The following is a 15,587-nucleotide window of genomic DNA, read 5'->3' on the forward strand; positions in this document are numbered from 1 at the left end:
GTAGTTCTATACCCATTCTTTCCATGAGAACAGTGACACAACTGTTCTTCGCCATAGGAACAGTTCTTGAAAAAGCATCTTTTTATCCAATTAAGGAGGTTTTCTAAATAATAATGACATATGGGAGAACCAGGACAAAAGTAATAATTTTTAATTTACAAAGAGATTGTATGAGACAGAAAGCCACTATTTTATTACTAACAATTCTGTCCCCTCAATACAGCTGTATTTGATCCTCGTCGGGTCAAATCTAACATAGAGTTTAAATACTTTTCACATAAATAGAACACTAATTCTTTCATATGATGTTTCTATCACAAATCTTGTCAAATGTGATTAATTCATGAGTCAAACTGTTGCACATTTATATTGTTGCCACTACCTAAATCCCCCTAATATGGCCAAGGATATTTGAATCATACTAAAACTGCTCTTTCATTTGTCACTTCCACTAAACACAGATATTTATGCATTTGTTTTGTATATCTGGGGATACGGCGTTGGTGGGGGCAATATTATCAGGTGTTACTGTTGTCCCTCCCCAGACATTTGACATTATAGCCCAGCTTGCATTTCTGCTAAATAAGCATGCTACAAAGTCTGGGATCGACAACATTACTAAAGTCTCTACTACACAAACATGAAGTTGAACCTTTACACTCTTTACTGTAATGATGTAGTGTTCACTACATAAAAGACATCTGACAGAAATGTAGGCAAAGCCTATAGTATATCTGAGTGTCTGCTGGATCCATATTTGTTCCAATTCTTCTTATTTTTTTCTCTCCTGCAAAACACAACAGGCAGCAAAACCCAATCTGTTGCACACGCACTAAATCAGATTCCAAATTAGTGCATCTCCTCACACGATATAAGAAAACCATCGCCTTTGTCAGAGCTGGGGACAAGCCAACTCCTGCCAGAAGAACATCTGCAGGCATCCTGTCGTCTGCAAGAGACTGGCAGTTGTTGGTGGACCTTGAACATCAGCTGAAGTTCCCCAGCCATATAGCAGTCACCACCCTGCGACCAGACATTGTCCTTGTGTCTGAGTCCACCAAGCAAGCAGTGCTGCTGGAGCTGACAGTGTCGTGGCAAGATCGCTTGGAAGAAGCCTTTGAGAGGAAGCTCTCCAAGTACGCAGGACTGGTCAGTGACTGCCAGCAGGCTGGCTGGAGAGCAGGGTGTTTCCCTGTGGAGGTTGGTTGCAGAGGATTTGCAGCTCGTTCCTTGGCCAGAGCCTTCAGTAGTTTAGGCATCGAGGGTGAGAGAAAGAGGAGAGCCAGCCCCAGTACCACCGATGCGGCAGAGAGAGCCTCAAGATGGCTGTGGCTCAAAAGAGGGGAGCCATGGAGTCATGGTAGCTAGCTAGCCGTCTGGACACAAGCTGGGGTCTGATCAGACCTGGCTGGGTCACCTGGAGGAGGGCGTATGATGTTGAAACGTCCAATGATTCCAGGAACATCACTGAAGATGTATCCAGATTAGGCATCAGTAGATGTACAGTATGTACACAGTCTACATCTGTTTCCTGTGCAATCTTTCATTCCCATGTCTGATCCGCGCAGTAACCGCATAGGGATCCTCTACTACTGCTGAGCAGTTATACTTTTTCTTTTGGTAAAATTGTGAACTTCAACAGAGCAAAGGGAGATGATTTTAAACCCAAATTAGTTTTGAATCTGCAATGCTGTTCGTTACAGTGATGTTAGTCAGCTCACATGTAAACTAAGTTCAACACGGTTTCACTGTAATAATATTGCTGTCATTTTCATTTATCTACAGAATAAACACCTGCGCACAAGTTTGTGATTAACCAAATCTACCAGAATACACCAACAGATAGGCCTTAAGCATTCATAAAATGCATGTGTTATTGCATGTATTGCAGTCATTTCAGCTCTAAATGTCATATGTGGGTGGTGAGTGACTGTGTATGTGTGTTATGATGTTGCTTTGTTTGTTTGTGTGTAGTTGCCGTTTCTTTAATTAGGACCGCCTTTTACATGTCCAGGCCCAGGGGCCCATGATTTCATAATCCGTCCATGCATAGCTGCCACTTGATCAGGTAGCACTAGGTCGGTCATTCCACCACCGACGTACCACTTATGAGAAGAGTCTTGATTGTCATCTCTTGCTGTGGAGAGAAGGCAAAGACAACAGCCATTCAGAGGATTGAAGTAGTCCAAGTTCTTTCTATATCTCGATAAGGTGCATAGCACACAATGAATGGAGACCATCAACTCGTTTTGAACAATGCCTAATTACTATTTTAATAGCAGAGAGTGGGCCAGAATGTCAGTGGGCCATTGCTGATAGATAATCGCTGCCCTGCGCATGTTAGCATCCACCTAATTGCACAGGTTACGGTAGGCAACGCAACGACCAACTGCTGCAGCGGTGCAATCACATTTTCATGTGGAGGATGGCTCCTTCTCTAGACACAGATCTTGAAAATGACGGGAAAGGATAACTCATGATAAAACCCCCGAAGAGAATCTTGAAGACGATTGCCAACACGCATAATTATTATGGTTAATCTTTCAGTTGGCTCATTTTGAACATTGACGGACTATGCTTTGTGTGGCACAGAACTTTAAGCAAAGGGTTCACCACACAGGACTCATACAGCTTCCAATCCTTAGGCTAATATCTGCAACTGTTATGCAACTATGCCAGTAACTTGGTGAGTTTCTGATCGTCTCAGTCAATTCAGCACCGACAAACCCTATGCACCTTCTCATCACAGACCTGTGCCATCATGGTATGTTTAGAGCTTTTACTCCAGTGACACACAAACGCTCGCTCGCTTGCTGTGACGTGGGCTGCCTGTCTCCCCCCTCGACCCGCTCACAGGCACGTAACCAGTGCAGTGATGCTTGCGCTCTAATGAAAGGATGATCCCTTTGTGCGAAGGGTCCGCAACGCAATCTAATCCAAAGATCCAATATAAATTCATCTCAGACTGGATGATATAAATACATTAAATATCCAAAAAGGCAGTTCATAAAAATATCTGTATATTTTCGAAAATATATCTATACCTATATTTTTAAGTATAGGCCTACATTATAGGCTAGTGTCTATTCACAATATCTGAGAATCGGCCTGTATGCAATTATTCGATCATTTTTCTCTTTCGGGTTAAGAAAAGTTATACTATAGCCTATGTGCTGGGTGCAGCCTGTGTCCACCAACGCAACTTTACTTCTTAAAAAAATAAATTATTGCCGTTTTATTTGAGATTGCCTCATGCGCATGCGCGGCTGTTGGGACGCTTCCCCTCATTTTTCTGCAATGTATATCGGAGAAGAGGAAAGAACATAATATAAAAATGCGTGAACAAAGTGCTTACGCTGAATTCAAAGGATTCATTCGAGATCCTTGATATTCTTTTAAATATCAAAGAATGTCAGGGACAGCAAACCCGGAGTCGGAGGGAGTTGTCTCCAAGGTAAAAGTCAAAAAACAGATCAAGACAATCGTGAAGGATTTAGAAAACGTCTTGGGAAATTTAAAAGATGTGGCAAAAGAGCTGAAAGAGGTTGGTGCTTCACTTCTTTTCTGAATAGATAGAGAATTTTAAAGAAAATAAATAGTATAGCTTTTGTGCCTTACTAATGGAAGGGATACTGTGCCTTTGATTTGTGGCTATGGGAAACATCGGGGTCATATTCTGCAAATGTAATTAAGAATTAAACCACGGGTTAGTCCGAGTGCCTACCAGTTAGGATACTATGCCCTGCGTCTGCCACTAAAATCATCTACCATTTTATCGAGAAATACTGACGCAATTACAGTCAGCAATGCAAAACAGTAGCCCATCAGATCTGTAACGAGGCCACCGACTTTTCCCACAAAGATCTGAGTCGTGAATATTTGTCCTCATCGTGTTGTTATTAGTCCAAAACAGCGAGGTTTACCTATGCGAACTAGATCAAAAATATGTAGATATGTGCTAAGGCTTACGGGCTGTGAAGCTCTTCGCAAACATGGCTAAGTCTATTCAGTCTACCCTGTTATTTCCCAGACAGGTCATTTGTCGTTTTCATAGACTTATTTCAGTATTGTTAAACTGTCTTTCTTTCGAACCATTTACTGGCTAACATTTCTGACAGACCATAACGACACAGCCTGGCCTTCCTATCCTGTGGTCCCCAGGTAGCCTCATTTAAACCCATACGAATAGCTCATCATGCATGCTTGGACGAGCCGAGAAGACTTAGCACATCACCTTCAGTATGCTACGCGTGTGAGCGATTGTGTTAAACGGTGGGTAGATAGGACCGTCTCAACGAGGTTACAAATACGACTGTATTTTGACCGTCTTTTTGTCCACTCGCCTCACATGACTGTTCCACGTTAGTGACTGTGACAGCACATTCTGCAATTCTCATTGGCACGAAAAAATCATTAGGCTACACCGCTCTCCGTTATGTGCTCAGTGGAGGGTTGTGCGCGTCTGAGGAAGCAGACCGCTTGGCACGAATTAGAAATGACTGGTGTCGGTAATTTACGTTTCGTAATTTTGTGCAAAGTTGGAGGAATTTTATTCAAATGCGTTATAAATAGTCAACACACCTTTGTGCTTATCCGATGTTTTTTTTTTGGTTTTCAGATTTTTTCGAATGTAATGTTGTGCAATGACATAAAGCACTATTTTTGGTGCCTGGTCTGGTTTTGAAGAGGGGAAACCAGTATGTGGACATGTACATTACTTGTTGATGTCCTCATAAAATGGAAACAGAATCCTCAAGGCAGCGGAGGATGTTCAGCACAAAGAGATGTTGATGCTGGTCTCACAGCCTGCAGGTATCCCGCTCACCTCAACCATGAAAGTCAGGGTGACAGTGGGGATTAAAAAATAAATAAAAAAGAATTCATCCTTGGATTGCACACTAGTGTGTTTAATATGATGTCATCCTACTGTAAAAAAAAAAAAAAGTATTTTAAGCATTTTTGCAACAGAATAGATCTTAAGTTCAGAATGATAAACTTTTGAGCCTTGAATTCAGGAAGGTTTGAAACAATCAGGCCTCTGAGGAGAAGACTTCGTCCAACACCCAGTCCACTACCTTGGCACATCCACAAACCCCCAGCGTATTACTGGGCTATTTCACCCAGTCCACTACCCTGGCCCATCCACAAACCCCCAGTGGATTACTGGGCTATTTGTTACACAAGGCCAGGCAGACCGTCGTGCCAAAAGCCCTGATCACTGTAAACATTTACTTCACAGGTCACTGGCTGTTCCATTTGGTTTCAGTTTCCTCTGTTGTTGGTGGAGGCTTGTGAGTGAGTGAGAGAGGCAGAGGCTCCCTCTTTGAAGTCAGGCCACGACTCAGTGAATAGCTGCTGTTAAGCCAGTTTCTCTGAGGTGAAAAGGAATAGATTTCGATTCGTTTTCTTTAGAATTGCGAATTACTTTTGAATTTGTGTCACAGGCATGGTGCAGTATAAGGGGACGGGTGTTTTGTTTCTAATTATCTCAATAAGGGAACTAGGAACTTAAAAGTATGGTCCACCATTGCAATGGAAGTTAGCTATTTTGCACCTCAACAGCCAAACAAATACAAAAATGATATCAGGGGTTGTTCCAAAGGCTCTTCTTTTTTTCTACTAGTTGTAGAGCCTGGTGCATTTGGAGAGACAAGTTTTCTTCCTGCTGAGCATATATTTTCAAAGCTTCTGGAATGAATGAAAGATTTTGGCAGATATTATGTAGATATATATGCGATAATAATGTTGTAAATGAAGATTCAAATTAGATTAAATAGTTCACAATCATTCAGGTGTCTATTAGCTCTAAAACAATTTGACAACTTTTTTGAGCCCTTTACCAAAACATTTTTGTTGTTTGAAGGGTCTTTGTGTCAACATCTAGCTTTTTAAAGAACACGGAAAGAGCCCTTTTCCAATTGTATTACAGCAGTACATCGGCGGGATAATGATCAACACAGAATGAATCCAGATCTAATCATCCAGACTAAATGTCAGTCAGTTCCAACACCAAGTGTTTCTCGAGCACATACCCCACAGATGATATTACTCCGTTCATTCTGTGGCGTGATATTTGCTTGGCTCTCTCTGTTTATTTGTCAGTTTCTCCCCCTGCAGGTTGCCAGACTCCCGCAGTGCAGTCAGTCTATAATGAAAACTGTTGCTAAGTGTGAAGCGTTTTTGTTTTCACATCACGGAATGCTTCATCTCTTAATGCGCTCTGTTGTGTGTGTGTGTCTTTCTGTTTGTGTGTGTGTGTGTGTGTGTGTGTGTGTGTGTGTGTGTGTGCTTCTCTATGTAGGTGGTGCATGAGATAGACTCTCTGACGAGCAGCCTGCGTCTGGAGGAGGAGATGACGGACAGCTCCAAAACAGACACACTCAACAGCAGCTCCAGCAGCACCACCACGACCACTACCGCCTCCAGCATGGAGAAGATCAAGCCCCGTCCAGATGAGTGCCTGTGCCTGTGCCCGCCGCCTCCGTCGCTAAACCCAGGCGTCCTCACCGTCCTGAGGAAACCCCACCCCCCAGTCCCACCCCCCCGCCTCACTCCGCTCCGCCCGGACAACCACACCCACCCTCGCAGTCGCAGTCCCGGCAGGAAGCCCAACGGCACTCTGATCCGTAACGGTGTGTTTCCTGGGAAACCGACGGCACTCCACATCCTTGACTCTTGCTGCCTGCCCAGACCAATTCCTGTGGACAACAGCAAAGCGCTGGTACCCGTCCCTTCAACCGTACCCGTGCCGCTGCCAAGGCATGAGAAGAGCAGGTGTCTGCAGGCGTCATCGCTGGCTTCCAGTGCCGTGGTTGCCACGGCAGCAGCCACAACCCGTGAGCGTGTACGGTTCAGCGAGACTGTGCAGTACCATGGCTATTGCCCAGACTGTGACCTGCAGTATGACGTAGATCACACGGACCTCCACCTGCACGACGAGGTCCCCCAGGAGGAGGAGCTCAGCCCCACGCACCGCTGCTGCTCCTCCTCTCCCTCACCTCCCCCACTTCCCCTGGAGAACGGGGGCCTCAGCACCAGCCACAGCTTCCCCCCGAGTGGCCTACCCCCACCTCCCTGCACCCCCCACTCCTCTCTCAAACCGCCCAAGACCATCCTCCGAAAGTCCACCACCACCACCGTTTGACATCTACCCTGCCTCCATTTAGTATGAATATATATACTTATAAACATGCATCTATTTTTCTTTTATGAAATAGTGGTCTATTTTTACAAGTACTGTCTAAATTTGAGGAAATAATTGATGATCTGACGATCCCAAATGAAGTGAGCTTACGGACGAATCTCACACTGGTCCTGCAGTTCATCTGGATGGTGAGTGGCTCATCTTGCTTCTCTTTGAAACAGTAAGCAGCATGCTCACTAGCAAGCATTGGTGTAGCCTAGCATGAATTAATAAGGGTTGTTTGGCATGTTTCCGTAGAATAGGCCCCTTAAGTTTCCCAAGGTGAGGCTCCCCTGTGAGGGGTTATTTGGCTGTTCAGTCTATTGCTCTCACTCTCAGCGCTGAAGAAGCTTTTTAGACATGAGAGGGTTTCTGGTGGAGCTGGGAACATTCTAGTTCTAGTGCTCGTGAGAAAGTGAGCATTTATTTGGCACCTCTTGGAATGCGGTTCACTCGAGAGCAAAGTGTGTTTGTGGGTGGAAGGTTGGCGGGTGGAGTGTGATTGAGTCAGTCCACTGAAGTACCACCTCACGTCACAGTAGGAGTGGGAGATGGGATGGGAGAAGATGCTTAATATAAAATCTAAGATATATATATAAGTATTTGTCATATGTTCATATGGTCAGCTTTTTGTCAATGTGGACTTTGCTGAATATTCTTACTGACAGTGTGCTATTTCACTACATCAGTATGAAGACACCACATCAGGTGTCTATAAATGGCCGTCGCAGAACATAGCACAGCAGTTATTGTTGCATGAGAAATCTCTCTTTTGTAAAGAGAGAAATGTTGTTTTAGCCGTCTTGTAACTGAAATCAGCCTTCTGTGCTCCAACCATAGAAGCAGTCATTAGCAGCCATTGTAGACCAAGTCTTAACAGCGTAGTTCAAAGATTGAAATGTCATGACCTCAGGTCAGTGGCAGCTTAACTGTGAGGGAAATGCATCGGTTAGACATATAAAGGTTGGGGAACTATCAGTAGAGTTTGTATTTCTATATTGTATGATACTGGGTGGGCCTTTTAGTCGGACCAAACTGCTTCAGCCCATGAACAATCAATTAGTCTATGATATGTCTACTAAGATTTGTATAGTATAGCCTTAACCAACGAGCTCATTGTAATCCGGTTAGCGCGCTTTGACTAATGGCTGTACTTCAATCATAAATAACAATAATATAATAATAATCACTGCAAACATAACTACAAGTCACTCCATTGCACACTGTGTCACTACTACATATGATCACGGCACAAACTTAGCTAATCATTACATAATTACCTTGACTGATTAAAATGACAGCAATTTAAGCAGCATTCACTCATGATTTCCCATTTAAGAGAGACAACAGTGAGTGCGAAACACCCTGCTCCGATTAGTGTGTGAGAGCAAAACAAACAAGCCTCCGCCGGCAGCCTGCCACAATTACGCCGTGCCATTTAGCAGCCAAACAGTCAGCACCATAATGGCTTGGGAGTGCTACTCATCAGCCCCGTACACGCCAAACAAACGTGACCTCCGCTGCTGCTGGCCGCGGTGACCTCTTTTCTAATGGTGTGGACAGATGGCCATGAGAGAACCAGAGAGATGGGACATCAGAACGGATCCCAGGTCGTCTCCCAGGCCGTGGCCCTCAAACGCACTTGCAGGCACATTCACTCTCGCTCTGTTTGCCAACACAGTGCTGCCTGTGTTCATCCTCTCTCTCACTCCTGTCAATGTTGATCATGACTTTAAATGTCAGCTTAAAATGAGCACCTTGATTTCAACATATCTTGTAAAGAGAAACTGCCCATGGTTTTGCGGGATAACATATTGGTCTAATCCTAATACACTGAAACACACAACTGCCAATAGCATATAATAAATATAAGATACGGTATATTCTGCCAATACTTATACTAGACAACTCAACCACGTTCACACTAGGTGCAATGCACACATGTTGCATTGTTTGAAAAACAAACAGAAGTCACAACCACCTTTAAGTTCTTGGTTAACTTGGAGGGCCAGAACCTCCCCTCCCCCCATTATAACATAGTCTATACTTCTGTACTATATTTATGCTATTGCTGCCACCCTGAGTGAATGGCTGTGCTAACTTCTGTGCTGTGCTAACAACACCACTGTCTTTGTTTTTTTTACCACAGAGTCATTCATTTCATTTGGACAAAGTCTAAATTTGGTGGCAAATAGTTGTGGTTGTCATTTTTACTCATTTTATCCCACTAGTTTTGGACACAGGCCCAGTGTGGTGTCCAATTTACCACTTACTATTAATTCACGATTGTATCATTCAACGATTCAAGGAAAATCGTCAGATCTTCATTTTCCATTGAACAGGAGGAAGAGCTGGAACATTGGAGGCCCAAACAAGGTGCCTCCTGGGTAGCCAACCAGCCATGGCAGTCCCTTTAATGAGAGGCGCTGAGTCTGTGTGCTCCTCCCCCTTTCATTCTGTCGGTCCAAATATTGATAAAGCTCAAACATGGCCTCAGAGAAGGCACCATAGCAAGAAGGAGCATGGCCCTTTTCCCCCCTTCATGTTTCTCCTCGTTCCAAAGCTGAACTGTGTTGGGTGCTGAACTGTGTTGCTGAACTGTGTTGGGTGCTGAACTGTGTTGGGTGCTGAACTGTGTTGGATGCTGTCAGGCCCATGAGCTGCATGTTCTCCAGCGCTCCTATCTCCTCGCTCGTCCTGTCTCTCTCACTCTCTCTCACTCTCTCTCCCTGTGCTTATGCAGAGCAGTGGTCCCACTGCATTCATCATTTAGATAAGGATTGCTGCTTACTCAAGTGTGTGGAAACTGAAACATGAACTTAAAATGAAAAGGGAGGGGGAGGGTTGGATTGGAGTTGGGTGGGTGGGCGGGCGAAGACATAGCCGTATCCATCCCGCCTCGGGCTGGCGTTCTTATTTATGTACGCAGATCAGACAAAATGACTTCATAGGGCGCCTTAGTGGTGGCCTGTGCTGGGTGATAAGTGTGCCAACATGCACGCTGAGTTTTCACTGCAAGCCTGCTTGTTCAAGCGAAACCTGTTTATCTTGGTAAAAGAGTGTGTGAACTAGATTTTCTGTTTGTACTGAGGAGATGATCACTGCTTCTATGCTGTGCAAATGGGCTTCGTTGCCAAATGTGTGTGTGTGTGTGTGTGTGTGTGTGTCTGTGTGTAAGAGAGAAAGAGATTGAGAGAGAGGTAGGGGATTTGTAGATGACAAAATAGATGATGTTTGTGTGTGTGCTCTATAAATAAGCAAGGAGCACACACACATACAAAATAAACAGTACCAGCAGGTACCTAACCTAAGTAAAAGACAGGAAAGAGACTAATGCTCACAACATTACACTATTGAGAATAGTCGTAGGAAGGGTTTTAGTTTAGATGACCAAAAGAATCCAAAAGAATCTCACGTGTGGTGAGGACATAGGTAAGAGTAATGTGGAGCAATGGGTTGTCAACTTTTATGAGTGCTGTATAAAACCTCTTGATATTATTACTGTTCAGAAGAAAAATCCAACATGCAAGGTGTAGTCATACACATTGTTCTGTGTATGCGTTAATATGCATTGTTCTGTGTATGCGTTAATATGCATTGTTCTGTGTATGCGTTAATATGCATTGTTCTGTGTATGCGTTAATATGCATTGTTCTGTGTATGCGTTGATAAGTATTGTTCTGTGTATGCGTTAATATGCATTGTTCTGTGTATGCGTTAATATGCATTGTTCTGTGTATGCGTTGATAAGTATTGTTCTGTGTATGCGTTAATATGCATTGTTCTGTGTATGCGTTAATATGCATTGTTCTGTGTATGCGTTGATAAGTATTGTTCTGTGTATGCGTTGATAAGTATTGTTCTGCGTAAGCGTTAATATGCATTGTTCTGTGTTCGCGTTGATAAGTATTGTTCTGCGTACGCGTTAATCAGCAGTGTTCTGTGTGGGTAGGAGCGTCCCCTTTGTGTGCCTGTGTACCTCGATGTGGGTGTATAGTGTCCATGTGCTCTCGTCTCCAGTCTGTGGAGGGTGGTCAGATGAGTGAGCTGGAAGTCGTGGCTCAGAGAGAGAAAAGAAACATTCAGCCTTCATCACGCATCTTCATCATCGTCACAGGCCTCAGCTGCTCCTCCAGAGGTGCTCCGTCTTATGACAGGAGTCTGTGGTGAACAGCTGTGGGCAGTGTCAAGAGGCGGTCAGTTGGAATCACATTGGTCAAGAAGCTATGAAGAGCAGGAGAAACAGGAGCGCGTAGACCAGGAGCAGTGAGCGTGGAGGTGGGGGAGTCAAATATGAAGTCAGGGTGGTGTTTTGCAAACACAAGTCACAAAACAGCCTCACTCCTCTGTCTCAGAGAGGGGAGAGAATGAGCTACTCCTGAGTCTCACATTCCAGGGATAGGGAGTGAGTGAAGGCCATTTATTTATTTATGGCAACTTTTATTTTAAGACTTATTTGTGATGTACTAGATGTAATTATGCAGAACAGAGAGTGCTGGGGAAGAATTAGAATATTATATAGCAAACATATACATATTAACATAATGTCAAAGAGATAGTATTTCCAACATGTTTACTGGATGCTTTGTTGTTTGTGAAAACAGTCGTTGCGTACTGCAGGCAGGTGTGAGAGAAGTTTGATAGCCACTGGGTCGTGGACGTTCTTTCTCTTCTATGTGGGTTGTAAGAAATCAATATGGTGCCTCACTCTGGCATCCCACACAGAGTGACCCTGTTTGCTCCTCCAGTGCTCCCTCTCTCTGGGCCTCCACAGAATATGGATATTCATAAGCAGGAGTATTATCATTATCTTAGATCCCTGCTGGTGTTTGATCACAAGGAGAGGAGAGAGGAGGCTCAACATTTCCCAGCTCTGACTCTGCTCTGCCTAGCAAAGTTTTTATAACCTTGAATTAAGTAGGTTTAACAACCGAGAGACATTCCTTGAGTTTCAGTTCTTAGCCGTGAGTGGATGCAAGAGAGGAGGTGAGCAACACTGACTGAGAAGGAGAAGCTAATGCTTCAGGCCTAACCGTATTTCAGGTGTACTCCCTGTGGTTCAGTTTCTACTCCACATGTGGTGAGACTAGCTCTTCTGTCTCAGGAGGTAGTCTCTCGGGCTCCGACTGGCTTTGTGCTAGTGCCTTCCCAACTCAAGAACTTTCCGGAGGGTTGTAACAGAGCAGTCTGTAAGAATTTGAGTTGGCTCCTCTCCAGTCAGAAGGCAGATCTCATCCAAGATTCATTTTGTTCTCTGAATGTTGAACCCATGTGACAAGGCAAGATTCACCAGGCGCCGCATAGCCCCACAAGGAGGTACAAGGAGGCACCCCAAGGAGATGCGGGCAACCTCTGACTGACGCTTTTGTTGTGTGGTTGTTCCGTGCTGTGTGTGTGTGTGTTTGTGTGTGTGTGTGTGTGTGTCTGTGTGTGTGTGTGTGTGTGTGTGTGTGTGTGTGTGTGTGTGTGTGTGCGTGTGTGTGCGTGTGTGTTTGTGTGTGTGTGTGTCTGTGTGTGTGTGTGTGTGTGTGTGTGTGTGTGTGTGTGTTTGTGTGTGTGTGTGTGTGTGTGTGCGTGTGTGTGTGTGTGTGTGTCTGTGTGTGTTTGTGTGTGTGTGTTGGGTCCCTTTGTTCTGCAATACTTCATAACAGTCATTATGTCTATTCTGTGCTGGGCTGATGTTTTTCTGGTCTGCTTCTGTCTCAGTGTTTTGTTCTCTGCTCCTGTGCTGAGCGCCGGGGGCGCGGACGAGGAAAGACACGAGGCACATGACTGTCCAGCCCGGGGGAACCTTCCAGTAACCGCCGCCCTGCTCCACTCATCACCTCGAGGAAGAGGGGCGACAGAAGCATCCCTCACGTGGGCAACACAACCCACACATTTGGGTGGAGGAATCCTTCCATGTGCGTGCAAGCCCAAAGAAACGGCCGGTTCTTCCCAGAGGATTTTTAACATGACCTGCCTGGTGGGAAGTGTTCCACAGACGATCTCAGCAAAATTGTCTTAATGAAACATGAATCATGACCTTTCATGAAGTGGCACATCATTGGTGGGTGAGGCTGTGCAGTGTGTGTGTGTGTGTGTGTGTGTGTGTGTGTGTGTGTGTGTGTGTGTGTGTGTGTGTCCCTCTCCCCTCTGTCCTTACGCGTTCACGTGTATTTGATCAGAAGGAGAGTGAGCCGCATAAAGGCCGTGGTGTAAGATCCTGAGATTTCTCTCTGTAGCGTCGGTCACTTGCAGTGGCCATCGTAGAGGGGAAGGTTTCACTTCTGCCACTAGAGGGGGTGAGAGATCTGATAGGAAGTGACGGGTTCTATACAAACACACCGAGAAGCGTCTGATGGAAAGAGGACAAATCCTTCTCAGCAATTTCAAACGCAGCAGGGTCTGACTAAAAACAGAGAGAGGAGAAAGATGTTTTAAGTATATATAAATGTGATATATAGAGAGAGATTTTTCTAAAGAGATTTTGAACAATACAAATATTTTTGATATTTCACAAGATGATTTTAAAAGGTAGCTTACTACTACTTTGCAGTACTGTAATCACAGCAGGGCATATATGGATTATTTATTTATGTATCATTAAAAAGTACAGATCAAGAACAAAATATTTATATGTTTCTTACGTAAGAAAAACAGGAAAATGGGTATAAACTAAATGTGAAATAAAAGAAGAAAAATGATGATGCCAAATACATGTTTTGTGCGCAGACAAGGCATGACCCACAGACAGAAGACATGATGGACTCCTCTTCATCATTCATCGCTGTGGTCTCCTATGCATTTAACTAGAGATGGACAGACGCTCTCTGGAAACACTCCGACTGTTTTCGCCTCTATCCTGTTTGTCCCTTCCCTTGTATCTGATCTCCCTTTGTCTTATATGTGTGACGGTCTCCCTGTGTCTTATACTGTATGTGTGACGGTCTCCCTGTGTCTTATACTGTATGTGTGACGGTCTCCCTGTGTCTTATACTGTATGTCTGACGGTCTCCTTCTCTTGTTTCCCAGCTGCTCTCCTCTCTATTCCTCACTGACCCCCCCCCCCCCCCCTCCCCCATTCCACCATTGTCTCCCCTCCCTACCTGCCCCCCTCCCCCCCCTCCCCCTGGTCAAAGAACCACACTTCCAATGGGTAGGCTAGATGCTGGCCATGACAGGTCAGCTTGATGATGTCAGTAGAGGAATGTCAGATAGACATGAGTTTCTACCAGACGTTGTGAATCATTGCACTTTGCACTGTAAATTGTATTCTTTATACAATGGGAGTATTTGTTCCCTTTAATATGTGAAATACAGAGTAAATTTACATCTTTACCTTTGTGTCTTTTCTTCTTTTCTTTCAAATTATGTGTGTGTGTGTGTGTGTGTGTGTGTGTGTGTGTGTCTGAGTGTGTGTGTGTGTGGTGTGTGTTTGGATGTACACACTGCCTAACTAGTCTAAAAAGATATAGGGCTTAGTGCATCAGTGAGCTTCCAGACAGAAGCGCTTGGTCCGTTGGGGAACTCCACTGAAGTATTCAAGCGATTCATATGATTGCACAAACTGTAGTGAAGTTGACACTGGGAGATTATCAAACGCACAAAGCCTATTTTAAAATGCCTCATATTACATCTGTTAGAGGAATAGATATCAGCGACAGTAATGAAATCAGGACAGGTTCTTTTTAAATAATTCAGGTCGGCAGTATGTACTGAGGTACATTATTCATGTGTTAAACCTCATGTTCGACACATGCATCAGCCTCGCCTGATCTGGGAACAGGTTAGTATTCCCTGTCAGAGCCATGCTGGGTATATGAAACCTCTCTAAGTAAAAGCACGGAAATGATCTCTCAATCTTTCATATTTCCACTTCTATTGTTGACCATGTGAGGCCAAAGTGTGCACATTCCCCAGATAAGTGTTGAGACCAGTGTTCACCACTGACTGACTGCATTCCCCAGATAAGTGTTGAGACCAGTGTTAAGTGTTCACCGCTGACTGACTGCATAAATGGTATAGGTTTACTCACGTACCCAACCAAAATCAGTGGCCACAAAAAAAAGCACCATCCACAACTAACCCCATGAGGGTTCTTCTCTGCATGAGTCGGGGGGCTGCCCACCTCGGCCTCAGTGCCTTCTGCTCCATAGAAAAGGGGGCTGCACTGTGTGTTTTAATGACATCCTGTGGCCAGTAGGTGGAGATGTAGTTTCAAAACCCTCTCTTCAGCATTTCCAAAGGCACACAAGGTAAAGCAATACAAAACTGGTTTACATGAATAAAAAAAAAATGCTGAGGTCTACACCGTGCGCAAAAGCTAGATGTGGCCAAATGATTCTTGCATAGTTGTGTCAACAACATTTTATATATACTTTCCTTATACATTTTGAGAGGTGAAAAGTCAAATTGACCAGGA

At 44.3% G+C, this 15,587-nt stretch overlaps 1 protein-coding gene across 2 annotated transcripts; it reads left to right on the top strand.

Moving 5' to 3' along the window:
• The first annotated feature begins 3,141 nt into the window (after positions 1-3,141).
• On the top strand, positions 3,142-14,111 carry prr16 (proline rich 16). 2 transcript variants are annotated; one of them, XR_004163986.2, is made up of 3 exons: positions 3,142-3,544; positions 6,302-7,332; positions 12,890-14,111. XR_004163986.2 is itself a non-coding variant. In XM_031570101.1 (2 exons), exons 1-2 carry the CDS (start codon positions 3,410-3,412, stop codon positions 7,142-7,144), a joined length of 978 nt encoding a protein of 325 aa, XP_031425961.1. In that variant the 5' UTR covers positions 3,142-3,409; the 3' UTR covers positions 7,145-8,428. The 2 variants fall into 2 exon arrangements, 1 of the variants encoding a protein (XP_031425961.1); XM_031570101.1 differs by lacking the exon at positions 12,890-14,111 and having other exon boundaries at positions 6,302-8,428.
• The last annotated feature ends 1,476 nt before the right edge of the window (positions 14,112-15,587 follow it).

This window comes from Clupea harengus, chromosome 7, assembly GCF_900700415.2.
Source record: "Clupea harengus chromosome 7, Ch_v2.0.2, whole genome shotgun sequence".
Lineage (NCBI taxonomy): Eukaryota > Metazoa > Chordata > Actinopteri > Clupeiformes > Clupeidae > Clupea > Clupea harengus.

What these genes read in the sequence shown, in the direction of transcription:
- prr16 (XM_031570101.1), top strand. Translation starts at nt 3,410, where the DNA reads ATGTCAGGGACAGCAAACCCGGAGTCGGAGGGAGTTGTCTCCAAGGTA. An exon ending in TGGCAAAAGAGCTGAAAGAG is followed by an intron (nt 3,545 to 6,301) that starts GTTGGTGCTTCA and finishes TTCTCTATGTAG; the next exon opens with GTGGTGCATGAGATAGACTC.